A 19881-nucleotide genomic window follows, 5' to 3' on the forward strand; every position below is an offset into this window, starting at 1 on the left:
AAGAAGCAACAAAATAAAAACCTACCAAAACCTGTATCAGAACTGGAAATATGCGAAAATGCTAAATTAGTATATAAATATACTATGAGACCTTTCAGTTTTGCAAGTTTTTCTTACCATATTTGTTTGTGAGCTTACATTTCCCATATTCTATTTCAAACATTCAATACAATTCTTACAGTGAACGCCATAGAATTGTCTTCAAAGTCACATGATCTGTTTATATCAATAGATTTACTTATTAGATAGCGGTTGTCTCAATTATGAAAGCTGTGTTGAATAGATGCTACGCATTTTACATACAATTTATTGATAGTTGGCAAAGATAACTGAATTATTGCTCTCAAGTCATTGTTTTCAATACCTGTACACACTTAATCGACAATTTTTTGCTCGGTAAATCAAATTGACGAACATGACCGTAAAAAATTATTTTAACTGACATCTCGTTAATAAATAAGACATTTCTTTATCCTACTGAGATTCGGCAATCATTTTTGCCACAGTATTCGGCATTTTAGAAATGAACTGAATTTCGGCAAACCCATCTGTCAAAAACCCAGATTAATCCACCTAGCGGCGATGATGCCTTTCTCGTGCATCGTAAAATGTACTGAAAAAATCACATAAGAAAGGTCAAGAAAGCACTTTAGGGGAGTAAATCGCATATTTTCTATCATTTTGCATGTTTTTGCATTAATTACTATGCATTCCCACCATTCTTGAAAAAACATTTTTTTTCGATTTTGAATTTTTTTTCCAAGGGGGGACCCTTGGGAAAAACAATAATTTTTCAATAATTCAGAAATGCAATGTTCGATCAAGCCAATTTTCAATTGCAAACAATGGGACCGCATTCCCCGTCGAATGCGACTTGTTGCGAGTAAATCGGGTAATGCTAAGTTCCAAAAAGTGTGTCTACAAAATTTGTACACATACACACATACACACACACACACATACATACATACATACACACAAACAGACATCACCTCAATTCGTCGAGCTGAGTCGATTGGTATATAACACTATGGGTCTCCGAGCCTTCTATCAAAAGTTTGGTTTTGGAGTGAAATTATAGCCTTTACGTATACTTAGTATACGAGAAAGGCAAAAATAAACATTTTTCGCGCGCTGCATTGCTCTATCGGTCACATGAGGAAAGAAAAAAATATCGCTGAAAATTTTCCGGTAAGCATTCAATTGAATCTCCATTTTCTGTTTAATTTTGACGGACTTTAAGCATACTTTTGCTTTATCCAGTTTCAGTGGATGTGATCCAACTAAAGTTTACAACACACAGATATAAGACTACATATTATGTAATCACAGCAAAGGCGTGGCGTGCTGATTGATGGCAATTGTCTTCTGTGCTAAGGTCCCAAACTTGACATCGTTAGGATACCATCCAGGAACCAGGGATACTGAGCGGCGGAGTAGTTGCAACCTGGTCGCAACAAACCAGAAACAACCATTTTTGGATCCCAATGTTACATCGCGAAGCAATGCACGGTCGCATGTTCATGGCAACGGTCCCGTGGTGTGTTGTGCAGGGAGTTTCTAATGAAGAGTCATGTTGATACCTACCTACACGTGTTTGCATTTTGAACTTATTTAGCAATAAGAGAAATAGCACCGAAAATAAATTATCTATTTCAATTTTTTTTTTATATTTTGATTTGATTTCGTATTTTGAAACATGAAACAAAAAATAATAATAAAAATAAAAATATGCTGAATTTCGGCAAAGCACTTTGCCGATCGATTCGGTAATGTATTACCGAGCAGTACGGCAATTTTTGACAGATGAGAGTTTTTATATTATTTACGACCAGTCGGCAATTTGAACTTTCACCGAGATTTCTACCGAGATCTCAGCTGTTGGATTCTCGGCAATTTATTTTGCCGGCCTCAGCGAAAAAAATATAGTGTTATATGTATGTTTTATACATTTTTGCCTTTCTCGTACAACAAAGTTGTACCGAAAGACTATCATTTCACTCCGAAAACGAAAAAAGTAAAGTCAAGTCAAGCTTATTTTATTTACATTACGCTAGATTCATGCAATTCTTTAACTGATAAATGAAATAAACCTGCGTGAAATATCAATTTGACTCATTTTTTTAGCAGTTACCTGCAAAGTCCCATAATTTTCCTAATGCAAATTTTATCCATTTTTTTCGTGCCCAATGCTCCTGGTTCTGAAACAAGTGTTGCGGAGTCGTGCTGGGAGTGCATTATCGTTGTCGTAGGGGCAACCATACGAAAACTCCATGAGTCGGATTTTAATTCGTTTCAATTTGTTTCTTCTATCTCCGCGGATGCTGGGCATAGAGCAAACCAGCACCGCGCACGATGACCCGATCCGATGACGGTGTCGTGTTTTTCGACCGAGGTAATTATTCACTCTAACTTTCATCTGCTCAGTGACTGAGTAAAATTGTATTGCCTTTTTTTTCTTCCCACGGAAATTTTACTCAATTTCCGTCAAAAGTAGGACTACTCATATGTTTTAGTAGTCCCGATTTTGACGGAAATTGAGTAAAATTTCCGTGAGAAGAAAAGAGAAGGCAATACAATTTTACTCAGTTCCCAGTGCGCGTTGGTCCTCCACGAGCATCGTCCAGGTCTCGTGTCCGTAGAGAACTACTGGTATAATAAGCGTTTTGTAGATAGTCAGTTTGGTACGGCGGCGAACTCTATTCGATCGGAGCGTCTTGCGGAGTCCAAAGTACGTACGATTTCCAGCCACTATGCGTCTTCGAATTTCTCTGCTGGTATCGTTATCGGCGGTCACCAGTGAGCCCAAGTACACTAATTCTTCAACCACCTCGATTTCGTCACCACCGATAGAAACTCGTGGTGGGTGGCTTACATTGACCTTTCTTGAGCCTCTTCCTATCATGTACTTCGTCTTCGACGTGTTGATGACTAGTCCAATCCGTTTAGCTTCGCTTTTCAGTCAGATGTAGGCTTCCTCCATCCTCTCAAAGTTACGTGCCATGATATCAATGTCATCGGCGAAACCAAATAACTGGACGGACTTCGTGAAAATCGTACCAGTCGTGTCAATCCATGCTCTTCGTATTACTCCCTCCAAAGCGATGTTGAATAACAGACACGAAAGACCATCACCTTGCCGTAACCCTCTACGCGTTTCGAAGGGACTCGAGGATGCCCCTGAAACTCGAACTACGCACATCACCCGATCCATCGTCGCCTTGATCAACCGTATCAGTTTATCCGGAAATCCGTTTTCGTGCATTAGCTGCCATAGTTGGTCCCGATCGATTGTATCATATGCGGCTTTGAAGTTGATAAATAGATGATGTATGGGAACGTTGTAAACCCTGCAAAGATGGTGTTCGCTTCCGATCCGGCAGGTACGAGACGGCGTGGAGCGCAGCGAGCGAGATGGGCAGACCAGCTGCAAAACGACTTGGCGAGCGTGGGGCGTATCCGAGGATGAAGAGATGCGGCCTCGAACCGTGCATTGTGGCGTCAAATTGTTGATTCAGTGTTATCTGTTTAGATGTTAACTAAATAAATGAAAAATGGGAACGTTGAATTCGCGGCATTTCTGCAATACCTGACGTATGGCGAACACCTGGTCTGTGGTAGAGCGTTCACCCATAAATCCTGCCTGGTACTGCCCCACGAACTCTCTTGCAATTGGTGTTAGTCGGCGGCATAAAATTTGGGAGAGTACCTTGTAGGCGGCGTTCAGCAATGTGATTACGAGGTAGTTGCTACAATCCAGCTTATCGCCCTTTTTGTAGATGGGACACACGACACCTTCCATCCACTCCTGCGGCAGAACCTCATCCTCCCAAACCTTGGTAATCACCCAGGGCAGCGCTCTAGCCAGTGCCTCACCACCGTGTTTAAACAGCTCTCCTGGTAGATGATCAACTCCAGGGGCTTTGTTGTTTTCAGCCGGCCAATCTCCTCTTGGATTTCCTGGAGAATCGGAGCCGGAAGTCGCATGTCCTGCGCGCGTGCTCCTAGGTTCATTACCATACCACCACCGTTGTCTGCCATATCGCCATTCAGGTGCTCTTCGTAGTGCTGCCGCCACCTTTGGATCACCTCACGCTCGTTTGTAAGAAGGTTCCCGTTTATGTCCTTACACATATCAGGCTGTGGCACGTGGCCCTTACGTGAACATTTCAACTTCTCATAGAACTTTCGTGCGTTATTAGCACGGTACATGTACCGTGTTCCATGTACATGTACTGCAGTTCCTCCGTCTCTTCACGGTCTCGATCTTCCTGCTGGCGCTTTTTCCTCCGGAAAATCGAGTTTTGTCTGTTCCGCGCCTGTTTATATCGTGCCTCGTTCGCCCTCGTGCGGTGTTGCAGCAATCTTGCCCATGCTGCATTCTTCTCCTCAAGTAACTGCTCACATTCGCCGTCATACCAGTCGTTTCTCTCATCCGGAGCCACCGAGCCTAGTGCAGCGGTTGCGGTGCTTCCAATGGCGGATCGCTGCTAATGTTTAGCCGCGGCGGACGACTCCGACGCGTGTTGTACACCGTCGAGAGTTTTGAGCGCAGACATACTGCAACGAGGTAGTGGTCGGATTCAATATTCGCACTGCGGTAAGTGCGTAGTGATGTCGGAGAAGAATTTACCGTCGATTAGAACGTGGTCGATTTGGTTTTCCGTTACTTGATTAGGGGATTTCCATGTGGCCTTGTGGATATTCTTGCGGGAGAAGAAAGTGCTTCGGACTACCATTCCGCGGGAGGCTGCAAAGTTTATGCATCGTTGGCCGTTGTCGTTCGATACGGTATGCAGACTATCCGGTCCGATGACCGGTCTATACATTTCCTCCCTTCCTACCTGAGCATTCATGTAGAACGCTTCTTTCTCATCGTCAGGTCTCCCTTCGTGTGGGCAGTGTACGTTGATGATGCTATAGTTGAAGAAACGGCCTTTTATCCTCAGCTTGCACATCCTTGCGTTGATTGGCTGCCACCCAATTACGCATTGGCGCATCTTTCCCAGCACTATGAAGCCGGTTCCCAGCTCGTTGGAGGTGCCACAGCTTTGGTAGAAGGTAGTCGCTCGATGCCCGGTTTTCCACACTTTCTGTCTTGTCCAGCAGATTTCTTGCAACGCTACGACGTCGAAGTTGCGGGGATGTAAATCATCGTAGATTATCCTGTCGCAACCTAGCGACCTGCAGTTCCATGTTCCAAGCTTCCAATCGTGATCCTTTATTCGTCGCCTAGGTCGTTGCCGATTGTATCGAGTCGTATTATCTTCTATGTTGTTCGTAATGGTTGTTTTTAAGGGCGGCTTATTGGACCTGCACCTGATCACTTTCCTGTGACGTTTGAAATCTCACAAGAAGCCATTAATAATCCAATCAGCTCTACTTTTAATTATCATAGAGCTGATTGGGATTTATATAAAACGTATATCGATAGGAATTTTGATGTTGATATTCCTTTCGATACCAAAAGTGATATTGATAATGCTCTCGTATCTTTGACAAATTTAATTTTCGAAGCCAGAGGCATTGCAATTCTTAAATGTGAAATTAAATTCAACTAAACTTATTATTGACGATGATCTTCAGCTACTGATCCGTCTTAAAAATGTGAGGCGAAGGCAATACCAAAGAACTCGCGATCCGGCGTTAAAAGTTATTTGGCGTGATTTGCAAAATGAAATTAAAAAACGTTTCGCTATTCTGAGAAATACCAACTTTGAGAATAATGTTTCAAAATTGGATCCCAGTTCGAAACCCTTTTGGAAATTTATCGAAAATTCTTTTAAAAAACTCAAAAGCCAATTCCAGCGCTTAAAGAGGGAAATAAAATGTTATTAACAAATGGCGAAAGAGTTCAAAAACTTGCTCAGCAGTTCGAGAGTGCCCATGATTTTAGTCTAGGTCTCACTAGTCCAATTGAGGATCAGGTTTCTCGGAAGAGAATGTTTTTGACCCTTCGTTGGGAACTAATTTGGATGAAGTGAGATCTATTACTAGAAAATTTAAAAATATGATAGCCCCGGGTGATGATGGTATTTTCTACATACTTATCAAAAAACTTCCTGAGAGCTCTTTATCTTTTTGGGTTAATTTATTAACAAATGTTTTTAATTGGCATACTTTCCAGATAAATGAAAAAACGCCAAAGTTGTTCCAATTTTGAAGCCGGACAAAAATCCAAAAAGTTTGCTTTCTTCAATAAGAAAACTGTTTGAAAAGATTATTTTAAATAGAATGATGGTTCATATTAATAACAATTCTATTTTTGCTGATGAGTAATTTGGTCTTCGCCATGGGCATTCAACCACTCATCAGTTATTAAGAGCTACGAATTTAATTCGGCTCAACAAATCTGAAGGATATTCGACTGGAGTTGCTCTTCTTGATATAGAGAAAGCATTTGACAGTGTTTGGCATGAAGGTTTGATTGTAAAATTGATGAATTTTAATTTTCCTCTGTACATCATTAAATTGATCCAAAATTATTTATCAGATCGCTCACTGCAGGTGAGGGCTGGTGTCCCCCAAGGCAGCATACTGAGGCCCATTTTGTATAACATTTTTACATCTGACTTACCTGATTTACCACCAGGGTGTCGAAAATCTTTGTTTGCAGATGACACGGGCCTTTCAGCCAAAGGGCGAAGCCTTCGTAGATCGTCATTTGTAGTAGATTGCAAAAAAGTTTGGATATTTTCTCCACTTAATGGAAAATTTCCCCGAATGCTTCCAAAACTCAGCTTATAATTTTCCCAGCTAAGCCGAGAGCTTCTTTTTTTAAACCTTTTAGCAGACATATTGTCACTATGAATGGGGTTCCAATTAATTGGTCTAGCGAAGTTAAATATTTAGGACTTCTGCTAGACTATAAATTAACTTCGAAAAATCACATTGAAGGCCTTCAAGCCAAATGTAACAAATATATCAAGTGTATATATCCACTTATAAACAGAAAATCAAAACTTTGTCTTAAAAACAAGCTTTTGATCTACAAACAAATTTTTAGACCTGCCATGTTGTATGCTGTGCCAATATGGACTAGTTGCTGCAATAACAGAAAAAGGCGCTTCAGAGATTTCAAAATAAAATTTTGAAAATGATTCTGAAGTTGCCTCAGTGGTATAGTACCAATGAACTTCATAGAATTTCTAATATTGAGACATTGCAACAAATGTCCAACAAAATCATTTCCAATTTTAGACAAAAACCGTTGCAATCTTCTATTGCAACGATAAGCTCCTTGTACCCTTGTCTTGTCTTGTCTTAGCACATGCACAGCCAGTATTGAAAAGCATCCTGGAAATGTCGGTTGTGTTCCCGAGCATTTTCTTGTCTGCATTAATATTTGCAGCATATCATAAATATGACACAAGTATTAAAACGGCCAGGCCCACCCTTGCAGGCTTGAATTTGGGAGATAATCCATAACTCCCCGGCAATCAGATTATTTAGAAATAAATAACATGATCAACGAACAGTTTTGAATCTACGAAAGGAAGAAACGGGGACAGCCGTACCAACCGTTTCACATTCAGGGGAAAATATGATTGACGAATCGTTGGGAGTGACTTTGCTAAGAAGATTAATGTACACTCCTTCGACGTCTTGGGATGGGACACAGTTTTTAGTCTAGTGCCCTGGCTTATACACAGACGGGCAAAAGTATTCGCATAAATTCAGATAGATTACTATTAAAGTATGACGAATACTTATGCAAATCAGTGCACAAATAGGCCTAGGTTTAAGCGCCATTTCTCGCTCTCTGGAACGAGAAAAAGAAACAAAAGGGATGAAAAACAAGCAAAAACTCATAATACGATAAAATTATACCATATTTGTACTTACAGCATCTCCATATTTTCCAGCACAATGAGTCTATCTGATTGGATTAAACTCGTATTTGATTTGGGTCGTGCATAAGTTAGTTGTGAGTTTATTTTAACACTGTGACCGATTTAGTTGAGCAACAAGCTCGGACGAAAGAACTTATTTTTTTAAATCTGCTTTCCCGGAAAACTCTAGTGAAAATTTCTAGTTTTCCCCAGATACCATCTTTGAAAAACCATATACTCAAAAACGAAAGCCCTTCATTAGAAACGTCCGAATGTCTATTTATAAACAGTTAATAATTTGTTATTTGAGAATTATTCATATAATGTAGAATAAGATACACTTTTAATTATTTGTATTATTAGTTTCAACCTATTTAAATTGGCATCCACACGCAATTAAGTATAGAAAACATAAGATTTTTCGAAACCATATCTAATTACTTTTACATATAAAAAAACATTTAAAGAAAAAGTAAAAGAAACTAAAATTGTTCATAGCTTTACGACTCCAGACCCTAACGGTAGAACCATCATCAGCACGCTTCTGCAAATTATCAATTAGGGTATCATACGCACTAACTATGAGAAATTCCAGGAAAAATGATGTAATATTTATTGTACTATTTATTTGAAAGAAATTTTGGTATTTTGTTTAAATATAATGGAATATTCACATTTTGTTTAAAATAATCTCTGGAATGAAAAACTGGCCTGCGATATTTTACACACTTAATTTTTATTACCGGGATATCAGCAATTTGTTCAACTTTTACCGAGATTTGCACAGCCGAGCCCCAGCAAACATGTTTTTCGCCGAGACATCTGTCAAAGTTGCTGAAAATCAGCTAATAATTTGCCGAAACCCAGCTAACAAACCTCATTTTTGACGGGATATCAGTTTTTAATTATGCTGGGCCACGGCTGTGTGGATCTTGCCGAGCTGCAGAAGTAAAAACTGAGTGTGTACAATACTTTGCAAACTTTTTTTGTTTGTTTTGGAAGCATGTAATGAATTACCAACCGTGGCTATTTTTTATCCGCCAAGCGCTTACGTATATGTGCAAAAGCTATTTAATAGCCAGCATGAGTGAACCGCTGGAAATCTACGAAAGACATCTAAAGCTGGTCCTTTCAAAAGAAGGAACTTTTCACGAAAAGCTATTTGGTACCAGTTATGGTGGAAGTTATTTGTTACCACGCCTACCAAATATTTTTCGAAGAAGATGCCTAACTTTGGGAAATTGAACCTTAAATGTCTTACGCTAACATTGTTCTCTAACAGGAAATAAAACAATTAAATTATTTTTCTTATGTGTTAGTTAATGATAGGCCCAGTAACCTTGTGTAGACCGTGAAATAGATGTTTAAATTGTACGCCATGCTAGTTACAAGTCAATTTGACCGGAACTGATTGACGATTCTTCAATAGCGGGCATATGATAGTCCCTTACATAGTAGCAACAGACATCGCTTGCCTGATTGCTCGCGGCAAAAGCCCTTATGGCATACATCAATTACTAGACCACTCATGTTTAATTGGAAAATAAATCCACTTACCTCGCGTGGCAAGACATGCCTTCTAGAAGTGGAAACACCCTATAACTCACCAACAGAGCACCCGAGTCAACTCACCGATGTACCGATACAAAAGGAGTATTCTAAAGATACAGAGGTTGAACGCATCATCTTGGTTTTCATTTTTGATGAATTCAATCCACTCGTCACTTTCTTGACCGAGTAATTCGATTAATGAATTGGTGTCTCTCGTCCTAAGCCTCGTCTCGATCGAAACTAATCCTTGAACGATCTTATCTACTGTCCTGTCCGCTCCTCCGATCAGATTCCAGGATTCTCAAAGATTCTTCGTTTTTTGGTGTGAGTATTGACATAATTATTGGCTTGAATTTTTTCAGTGAGAAACAGAAACAGAAATTTCAGAAAAACTATATAAAGCTCTTTTAGTGGAATTTAAAATTTTGGCAGGACATACAAAAATATGCGTCCGTTATCTTGAATAGCATACTACGATTCGTTCCAACGATAAGCTCCTTGTACCCTTAGTATAAATTAGGTTAGGTTTAGTTTAAGTTAAAAACATTGTAATTCCTACATGGTTCAATTCAACCAGAGGAAAAATCGTAACTGCCAGAGGCAATTGAAATGTATTAATAATAACTAAAAAGTAACATAGCAAATAAGGATGATAGTGTTAAGAAAACACGGAACACCTAGTCTAAGAGATGTATTAGATAATTAGCAAATAAATTAAGTAAAAAAAAAGAAAAAAAAATTGGGCGAGATCGCGAAACAGACACTACTTGATTTCCGGAGGAAAAAGTACCAACAGGAAGACTGAGACCGTGAAGAGACGAAGCAATTGTACCACGCTAATAACACACGGAAGTTCAGCCTGGTGTGTGTTAGTACATAAAATACAGTGTTAGAGTACATCTTACGAATTAGCGTAAGGTGATCCAAAGCTGGCGGCACGATGAGCACCAGAATGGCGATGTGGCAGACAACGATGGCGGAAGAGTGGCGAACCTGGGAGCACGCGCGTAGGACATACGTTTTCTGGCTCCGGATCTCCATGAAATCCAGGAGGATATTGGTCGACTGAAAAACAACTAACCTCCTGGTGTTGACCAACCTGGGAGAGCTGTTTAAATGCGGTGATGAGGCACTGGTTAGAGACTGCACTGAGTAATTATCAAAATTTGGGAGGATGAGGTTCTACCGCAGGTGAGGTTAAGGCAAGGTGATGATGGTCTTTCGCTATTCAACATGATGGAGTAATACGAAGGACAAATATTGACATGAGAGGTATGATTTTCACAAAGTCCGTTCTCCGACGACATTGATATCACGATACGTAACTTTGAGAAGATGGAGGAACCCAACATCAGACTGAAGAGGAAAGCTAAGTGGATCGTACTAGTCATCAACACGAAGTACATGATAGGAAGAAGCTCAAGAAAAGACAATGCAAGCCTCCCATCATGAGTTTGTATCGGTGGTGACGAAATAGAGGTGGTTTAGAATTTGTGTACGTGGGCTCATTGGTGACCTCCGATAACGATACCAGCAGAGAAATTCGGAGACGGATCATGTTAGTAAATCGTACGTACTTTGGACTCCGCCAAATGCTCTGATCGAATAGATTTCGCCGCCGTACCAAACTGACTATCTTCAAAACGCTCATTAGACTGATAGTTCTCTACGGACCCGATATCTAGGCAATGCTCGTGGAGGACCAAGTCACACTTGGAGTTTTCAAAAGGGAAGTGTTGCGTACTATCTGTGACGGAGTGCAGATGGAAGACGGTACATGGATTAGGTGAATGAACTACATACTTCCAGAGGTAGGGACCTGGCCGACGTAGTTATTTACTGAAAATATATGAGCTTCCAGAACGTGTACATTAAGAATGAATAGTTAGCCCCAAGTTCCATTTATTCGGTTCTCTGTGCAATTTCTCAAATTGTTGTGAATCACGGAGTAGCAACTCGAATTGCACGGTCATAATGCTTAAGCTCATATTGGAACAATCTCGTTATTGGTGCATATGCTCATCCGGTCTGCTCGCGACAAGCTACGTTCAACAGGAATTTTGGAAATGATTCAAACGAATGTTAATATACATACATTTTGCATTTTCTAACGCAAAAGAAAGGTATGTACTAACACCGCTAAGTGTTTTTTTACATTAGTGGAAATTACTTGACCTTGGTCAAGGAATTGTCATATACTAACCTTGTTGCAACGCCGAACCTCAGATCAATTTCGGATGAAATCTGTTGATTTTCTCCACAGCTAACTAAAAAATGTGGAATGGATCAAAGAATAAAATGCCAAAAGGATAATCCTTTCAATAGTTAAAAGTGACAAAGAAACTCTCTACCTACTTATTGTTATTTTCACCTACTATGTAGATTTGACTATGTAATATTTATTAAGGTCATAAAACATTGCATTATTTCAGGCAATAAGAAAATGTATACATTTATTAAATAAATATTTCCTAGAATCAAATTAAAGCCAACTAGACTCAACATATATTCGCCTGTGTGTTGCTGGCTGCACGATAGCAAATAATTGACTGGTGTTAAACACTAATAGATACATGATATCTTGCATGTTCCATGGTCGAAATCTACGACAACCTACGGCTGTGATTCATGAACAAGACGACCAATATCGATAATATGCGGTGATGCGCTTTTGGACTTGACCGAGTGCTAATCATGGCAATGATACTGACATTGTACGAAAAATGGCACTTGCATGATACAAATTAATAAATCTATGCGTATTTCCTTGTTCCTAATCGATTCCACAGACTGTGACGCGACCAAATGTCCACCCGCTATTGACATACCGGACACGTTGCTGCAGGTGGGCGAACGGACCGGCAAACAAATGGTAAACTGCTGCGAAGTTACGCAAATCTTCTGCGATCGGAGTTCGTGCCCAGCGAGGATTCAGTTCTGCGACGATGAAGGCACAATCCGACCTAAGATCGTCGAAGGAAGGTGTTGCACCATAGATGAGTGTGGTATGTTGATTTGGTTTGACGGGGCGATTATAATTTACTTCAACTTGTTTTGTCTAGATAACAACGTCACGCAATCAACACTGTGCGAAGTGGAGATCAATGGGACCATTACGAGGAAGCAAATAGGTGAAAAATGGTTCAGCATGGTCAACAGTACAACGTGTATGAATTTCGAGTGCTTACGAAGCGACAGTACGGAACCGTTCGTGAATTCTATAGGAATCTTGTGTAATTCGCAGTGCCCGGAGGTATGATTTCATTCCATTCATATCAGACAAGCAAAAAAATGTTTTATCATATTAGCAACATATCTGTAGTATTATAGGGCTTGAAACTCCAACATCACGAATCACATAGTTTTTAATGGTTAAACATTCGTATGTGTGGGCAATAGCGCGCTGACAAAAATCGATTATGGCTCGTTTGAATCTGGTCTGCGATCTGATCGTCCTCCGAAAGTTTGAGCTAATTTCAGTAGCAAGCAATTAGCAAAAAAAATCGTAGAAAGTAGACTATTATATGAGAATTAACTATTAATTCCGTTATCACAGATAAAGATGTTGGGTTTATCATTTCCTTTTTGCCTTTCTCGTACAACAAAGTTGTACCGAAAGGCTATCATTTCACTCCGAAAACGAACTTTTTATAGAAGCCTCTGAGGCCCATAGTATTATATACCAATCGACTCAGCTCGACGAGCTGAGCACATGTCTGTCTGTCCGTGTGTATGTATGTGTGTATGTGATGTATGTGTGTGTGTATGTGTGTGTGTGTATGTGTGTGCACAAAAGCTATAAAAAACATTAGACAACATTTCGTACAGTAATTCTTAACCGATTTTCTCGCAACAAGTTTCATTCGACAGGGGACAAAGCCTTGTTGATCACTATTGAATTTTATAACGATCGGTCATTGCGTTTAAAAGTTATGAAGAAAATGGTACATCGGACCATATAAACCCCATATAAGGTTGGTGTCTTAACTAAATGCGAGAAAGGCACCACCAACGCTAGGTGGATTAATCTGGATTTTTAACGTTTGATTATTTTGGGAAGCTCTACTAATCACTTCCTTTTAGATGGAAGTAAGAAATGCTCCATCAGTCGAGACTCGAGACCCTTTCCTGGTAAAGCCCTTGCAAATGCTGACGAAGAAATTTGATACCTACTTGGGAGTTTCGGATTAATAGTAGAGCGAACCAGCGAATGGCAGATTTTAATACATCAATTCTGCATAAGAACCTTACAGAAACTGTATGAAACATTGCCATATACAATTCAGCAAAATTCTAATACAACCATCCGGACATTTGGATATGATTCTGGGGAAATTTGCCACCCTTGGGTCAGCTCCGAAGCCCTTGAGGAAGCATCAAAATCGGCCATTTTCGAAATGTCACACACTATAGCAATCCAATATGATTCTGGGGACATTGGCCATCTTGAGGTCAGTTCCGAGGCCCTTGAGGAAGCTTGAAAATCGGCCATTTTTTAAATGTCCCAAACTATGACAATATGGGTATCAAACTTCAGCATTTTGCAGGACAAGTAGGATTATGACATCCGGATATGATTCTGGGGACATTGGCCACCCTGAGGTCAGTTCCGAGGCCCTTGAGGAAGCATCAAAATTGGCCATTTTCGAAATGTCACAAACTATGGCAATATGGGTATCAAAATTCAGCATTTTGCAAGACAAGTGGGAATATGTCATACGGATATGATTCTTGGTATATTGACTACCCTGGGCCCTCCTTAGCCGTGCAATAAAATGCGCGGCTACAAAGCAAGACCATGTTGGTGGTCCTTCTATCCGGAGTTATTCTGGTGGGTCACTGGGTCAGATGCAGTAAATTTGACCACAACTTCCTTTTCCGGCGATATAAGACCAAGAAAATGACGTTTATTTCGTCCGTTTTTATACCATTTCGTTAGATTTGTATATAGGGATTATGGCAGAACCCAAAATCATTGTGACACCTTTTCCAAAAATGGCCAACAACAGGTTTCTTTGAAGTGACCCTTTGGGAATCGGCCCCAAAATGGCCAGTTCAATATTTACGCTGCATATTAGCAATATGGGTATCAAACTTCAGCATTTTGCAAGACAAATAGGATAATGACATCAAAATCGGCCATTATCGAAATGTCACGAACTATGGCAATATGGTATATTGGCCACCCTGGACCCTCCTTAGCCGTGCGATAAGATGCGCGGCTACAAAGCAAGACCATGCTGAGGGTGGCTGGGTTCGATTCCCGGTACCGGTCTAGACAATTTTCGGTTTGGAAATTGTCTCGACTTCCCTGGGCATAAAAGTATTATCGTGTTAGCCTCATGATATACTAATGCGGAAATGGTAACTTGGCTTGGCATCATTATCGGTTGCGAGCATTTTAATCACCCGCGCAGCGCTGTCATTTTAGTTTCGTCACTCGTTTCCGTATCGGTCACTATTTTCGGCTCTAATGTCGTTTTCGTTTTTGAGGTGTAGCGACACCGTTTAGTGCAGCATTTTGCACGGCAAAAACGAACGTTTTGAGTGCAGTTGGGTTTGTTTGTTATGGATACCTGTTGGATACCATAAAAAGAAAACAATAACAACGTGAAAAACTTGAAAACAAACTACACTACACGGCACACTCTGATTTTTTCTGGTGCTACACTGCTTGTTTCAGTGCAAGAAAAATGCTACACTGGTGTGGCACGAAAATCAAAAACGAACATTTTCGGTGCAAAAGTGTAGCACGAGTGTAGTTACACCTTACTTACTTACTTACGGATCCTGTACACCTCCGGTGGTGCAAAGGGCCGACTTGAAAGATCTCCATCCTGAGCGTTGCCCGGCTATCGCTTTAACCTGTTGCCAGGTTAGATTTCGGTCGACTTCTTTTATTTCTTTATTGAGGCTTCGCCGCCATGAGCCTCTGGGTCTGCCTCTGCTGCGATGTCCCGCGGGGTTCCAGTCTAATGCTTGCTTACAGATTTCGTTTCCGCCCCTACGTAGAGTGTGGCCGACCCAGCCCCACTTCCGATCCCGAATTTCTGTTGCTATCGGCCTCTGGTGACAACGACGATGGAGCTCATTGTTTGAGATCCAGTTGTGAGGCCACCAGGCCCGAATTATATACCGCAGGCATCTGTTAATGAACACCTGCAGCCGTTGAGTGTTCTCCACTGATACACACCATGTTTCGCTAGCGTATAACAGCACAGATTTCACGTTAGAGTTGAAAATTCGTATTTTGGTGCGTTCACTTATCTGCCTGTTTTTCCAGATGTTTCTTAAACTCGCAAAGGCAGCCCTTGCTTTCTTGATCCGTGCGCCTATGTCGATCTTGGTACCGCCGTCCGACGCCATTTGGCTACCAAGATATTGGAAGCTTTCAACATTCTCCACTGGTTGCCCGGCTACTGTGAAACTGGAAGGAGTCACCGTGTTTACATCCAACGATTTGGTTTTGTTGACGTTGATGACTAAAGCTGCCGAAGAGGAGCGCTCGGCAAGGTCGTTGAGCTTACTCTGCATATCAGAGCGCCGTTGCGCGAGGAGTGCAACGTCATCAGCCAATTCGAAGTCGTTTAGGTGCTCCATGGTTATAGGCTGCCATAACAACCCGCGGTTTGGTTCACGGTCAATCGCACCTACCAGAATCTCATCGATTACGATGAGGAACAGTAACGGTGATAGGATACATCCTTGCCTCACACCAGCTACGACCCGGATAGGGTCGGACAGGACCCCATTGTGCAGCACTCTACACGAAAAGGCCTCGTACTGTGCTTCGATGAGGCCGATGATTTTCTCAGGAACTCCCTTGCGTCTCAGGGCGCCCCACATATTCTCGTGATTGAGACGGTCGAAAGCTTTTTCGTAGTCAATGAATACCAAGTAAAGGGACTCTTGGAATTCGTTGACCTGCTCCAGTGCTCGAACCAGCGTTTCAGCTGGTCAGTTGGGTCGGTCAATAACTGATCATTCGCGTCTTTCACAGGCATTGTTGCATTCATCTTCGCCCCGCTTAAGCGTCGTGAGATATCGTAGAGGAGGCGAATGTCCCCGGTTACGGCGGCTCTCTCTCCTTCGTCGACCAGAGAGTCTGCCCACGCTCGCTTGTCCCGTCGACATGAGCGTTTTACTACCTTCTCAAGAGCCGCGTATCGTTGGCGGGCTAGAACTTTGGCTCCTCTGGTTTTCGATCGCTCTATCGCGGCTTTGGCTTCTCTTCGCTCCTCTATCTTCTTCCAGGTCTCATCGGTGATCCATTGTTTTCTCTGGGTGCGTAGTTCGCCCAGATTGTTCTCGCTGGTGGCGATGAAGGCATTCTTGATGGCGGTCCATTGGTCTTCCACGCTGCCACCTTCCGGAATATCTGCAGCATGCGTCTCCAGTTCTTCAACGAAGGACCGTTTCACCGTGGCATCTTCCAGTCGGCGTGTGTTGAATCGTCGTCCAACTCTTTCCTCCTGCCGACGAATCCGCGCAACCCGCAGGCGTATTTCGCCGATGAGGGGGTGATGATCAGACGCGATATCGGCACTACGTTGTTGTGGATTTCCCGACTAGGTAGAGCAAGGTGGAAAATACCAATAGATGGAACGATCACAAACACTGTGGGCTATGAGCACCAACAAAACACAAAGCGAATATTTCAGTTTAAACGTAGCTTATATTCATTTTCATCGTGGCCTATTCTCACTCCTGACCTCAAGACCTATCCTCTACTCTATGGCTCGAGGCCCATACAATCGTTTTCTTAAACTAATGGTAGGTACTCACGGTACCGCTCCGCGGGGCCAACGACACACCGCCTGCCACTGAGCCGTTCATGTTGTTTGGTTCCGCCACCAGGCAGACTCTGGACGCAGCGACCACCCACCGACGATCACTCGATAGCCGCATCGAGGCAAACACCACCCTTCCGATGTCTCACTTCTTGGTGTCCGTCGGCTTTCACTGCGATGCTATGCCGTCCGTCCGTCCCAACGCGGATCACCGCTCACAATCGTTCTAACACCACGAACACACGCTGATAATCGGTTGTTGTTTTTGACTCACCAATCCACGCACCACGGCAGGCTTGCGCCTCAAAGCAACACCCAGTCACGGTACGGTAACAAGAAGCAAGAATGTATAAAACAAAAAGACCCTGCAATGTACATGTGCCCTTTAGTCGGAGATGTTAACTGGAGTTCGTATTTTTCACTCACCCTTAGCGGGGTCTTCTATTGTCCGGTTGAACGATCTTTCTGGGCGACTCACTTCTCCACCGTTACCGAAAAGCAGAGATGCTGTGGAATGATGCACAAATTGCGATTACTGTACCCACAAATCTCAATTTCACCTCACCTTGCTGATTTGCTGCGATAGCCCGCTTCGAGAGGGTGTTTCGCTTTCCACGACGTTCCCTGTACGACGGTCTCGGGCGAGCGTTTTACTGCGAACAATGCATGGTTAGAGCTGACAATCGGCCGCCATCTTATTAATAGACTCACCGTGCTGGGTTCTTCCTTTTCTCCAGATTTAATTATGCCGCCAGAGCAGCCGTGCAAACGTATTGTCAGTGCTGTGACACGACGAGGTTCACGAATGTTTCTTAATTGAAATCAGGCCAAATCCGTTGCCTCTAATTTCACCAAACTGTGCACTTCTAACGCGGACTTAGTTTTGTCGCACTGGGTTTGTGTGCAGTCCACTCTGCGGTCTGGCTGGCACTGCGCGTGGGATGGTGATCAGGGATGCCAGATACAATTTTTAAATGTTTGTGTTAATTTCAGCAAAATGTCTGTATTTGTCTGTATGGGGCTTCAGAGTTATACTGGAAATAGAAAATTACTCAAAACCGTACATTTTTGATATCATTGAATATCAAGGCTTCAATAATCTGAAATTCTAAATAAGTTTTCGTTCCATGAAATAATCAATAATGTATAATGAAAATAATTGTAATTCATTGAGTTTCCGTTAGCGATTATCCAGCTGAGATTCAGCGCACACTTTACATCTATCGAGTCCCCCCCGGATTCACAAAACACCTATTTCAATTCTGCGTTTTTCGCCTAAGAGCTGCCTTCGCTCTCTCAATGAGTAATGGAAAATCATCAGGTCTCGATATGGTTGGTTATTCCATCATCAAAAACTTTCCCAACTCCGCCAAAATCTGGTTCTGGGGTTGATCAACCAAGCATGGTCTGATCGAAACTTTCCGGATGAATGGCGGAAAAGCCTCGTTGTGCCCATTCACAAAAAAAAAACATTTACTCACGAGATGACACAATGTACCGGCCTATTTCTCTGAAAAGGGTTGTCTTCAAAGCCGTGGAAAGGTTTTTAAACAGCGGCTGTAAATTAGAAGTCGATAATAGGATCGGCTTTCGCTAACAAGCGTTCCGCCCGGAATACGGCACGGGCACATACTTCGCATATCTGGAAGATGTACTGCACAACGCCTACAACGACGGCAAGCACGCGGATCTAGAACATTTCCAAGGCCTTCATCAGGACTTCTAACAGTGGCAAGAATGGGGATTCTCTGGCAACCTCCTTGCTTTTGTCTGGAACTTGGTAGACTCTGACAACCAGCGAATGCGTTCGAGCACATGTCCTCATTCCGCTGGTTGGGTGACTAACCCATCTTCAACAAAAAGTTTTTGGAAGTTCTAGGAGTATCCATTGATCGGGGACTCTCGTTCGCTTCGCATCTCCGCGAACTCAAAGTAAATTGGCGGACAAGAGGCAACGTGGTTCGGACCTTGTCTCATCCTCATCGAACCAACAACAGGAGGTTCTTCAATTCCTACATTCGAGCCGCCTCAGAATTGTTACTCGCAACACCAGCCGAGTCTGCCTGTGCCGAGGCTGGCATTCTGCCTTTTTGCCACCGTGCGTTGGCGGACATCTGCCGCTAGCCGGCTCGTTCGCCACAGCCACTGCTGGAGAATACAAGATCCCTCTCCTAGCTGAAGGGGGCCGGAATCGACACACTATGGCCTGCGGCGAAAATAAATAGTTTCAAGCAGCCACGGCGACGTATTCAACCCGACCAGGGAACCCATCCTCGTACATTTAGACTCTGCCAGCCCCATCTCCACATTCCAGAGTGATAAGCCTAAGCACAACAAGATCCAAAGCATCTTACCGAACATGCTCTCGAACACAACATTCCTTTGGATCCTGAGGCCCTGCGGAGTGCCTGGCAACAACAAGGCGGATCTCCTTGCCGAAGTCGGACATCAGGGCCAACATTTCACGACATCCGTCCCGTTTGGTGATGTCAAAACCTGCATGAAGAAAATCATTTGAGAAAACTGGGAAAAACTGGACAACTACATCCGTTTACCTCTTGAAAATTAAAGGGACCACATCGGCGTATACATATGTTCCCTATTTTAAAGAACAGCAGGTCATCACCCGGCTCCAAATCGGACACAGGTGACCCTTGCATAATTTCGGCAGGAGCCCTTTCTGTACTATCTGCAATGTCTGTGACGTT

The 19881-nt window shown here is 42.4% G+C and overlaps 1 protein-coding gene across 1 annotated transcript in view; it reads left to right on the top strand.

Moving 5' to 3' along the window:
• The window catches only part of LOC134219752 (uncharacterized), a 67812-nt gene that overhangs the window by 33953 nt on the left and 13978 nt on the right, over positions 1 to 19881 (top strand). The window contains exons 4-5 of the mRNA XM_062698618.1: positions 12173 to 12388; positions 12446 to 12636. Of these exons, the coding sequence (XP_062554602.1) occupies positions 12173 to 12388; positions 12446 to 12636 (407 nt within the window). The remainder of the gene's footprint in view (positions 1 to 12172; positions 12389 to 12445; positions 12637 to 19881) is intronic.

Source organism: Armigeres subalbatus, chromosome 3, assembly GCF_024139115.2.
Source record: "Armigeres subalbatus isolate Guangzhou_Male chromosome 3, GZ_Asu_2, whole genome shotgun sequence".
NCBI lineage: Eukaryota > Metazoa > Arthropoda > Insecta > Diptera > Culicidae > Armigeres > Armigeres subalbatus.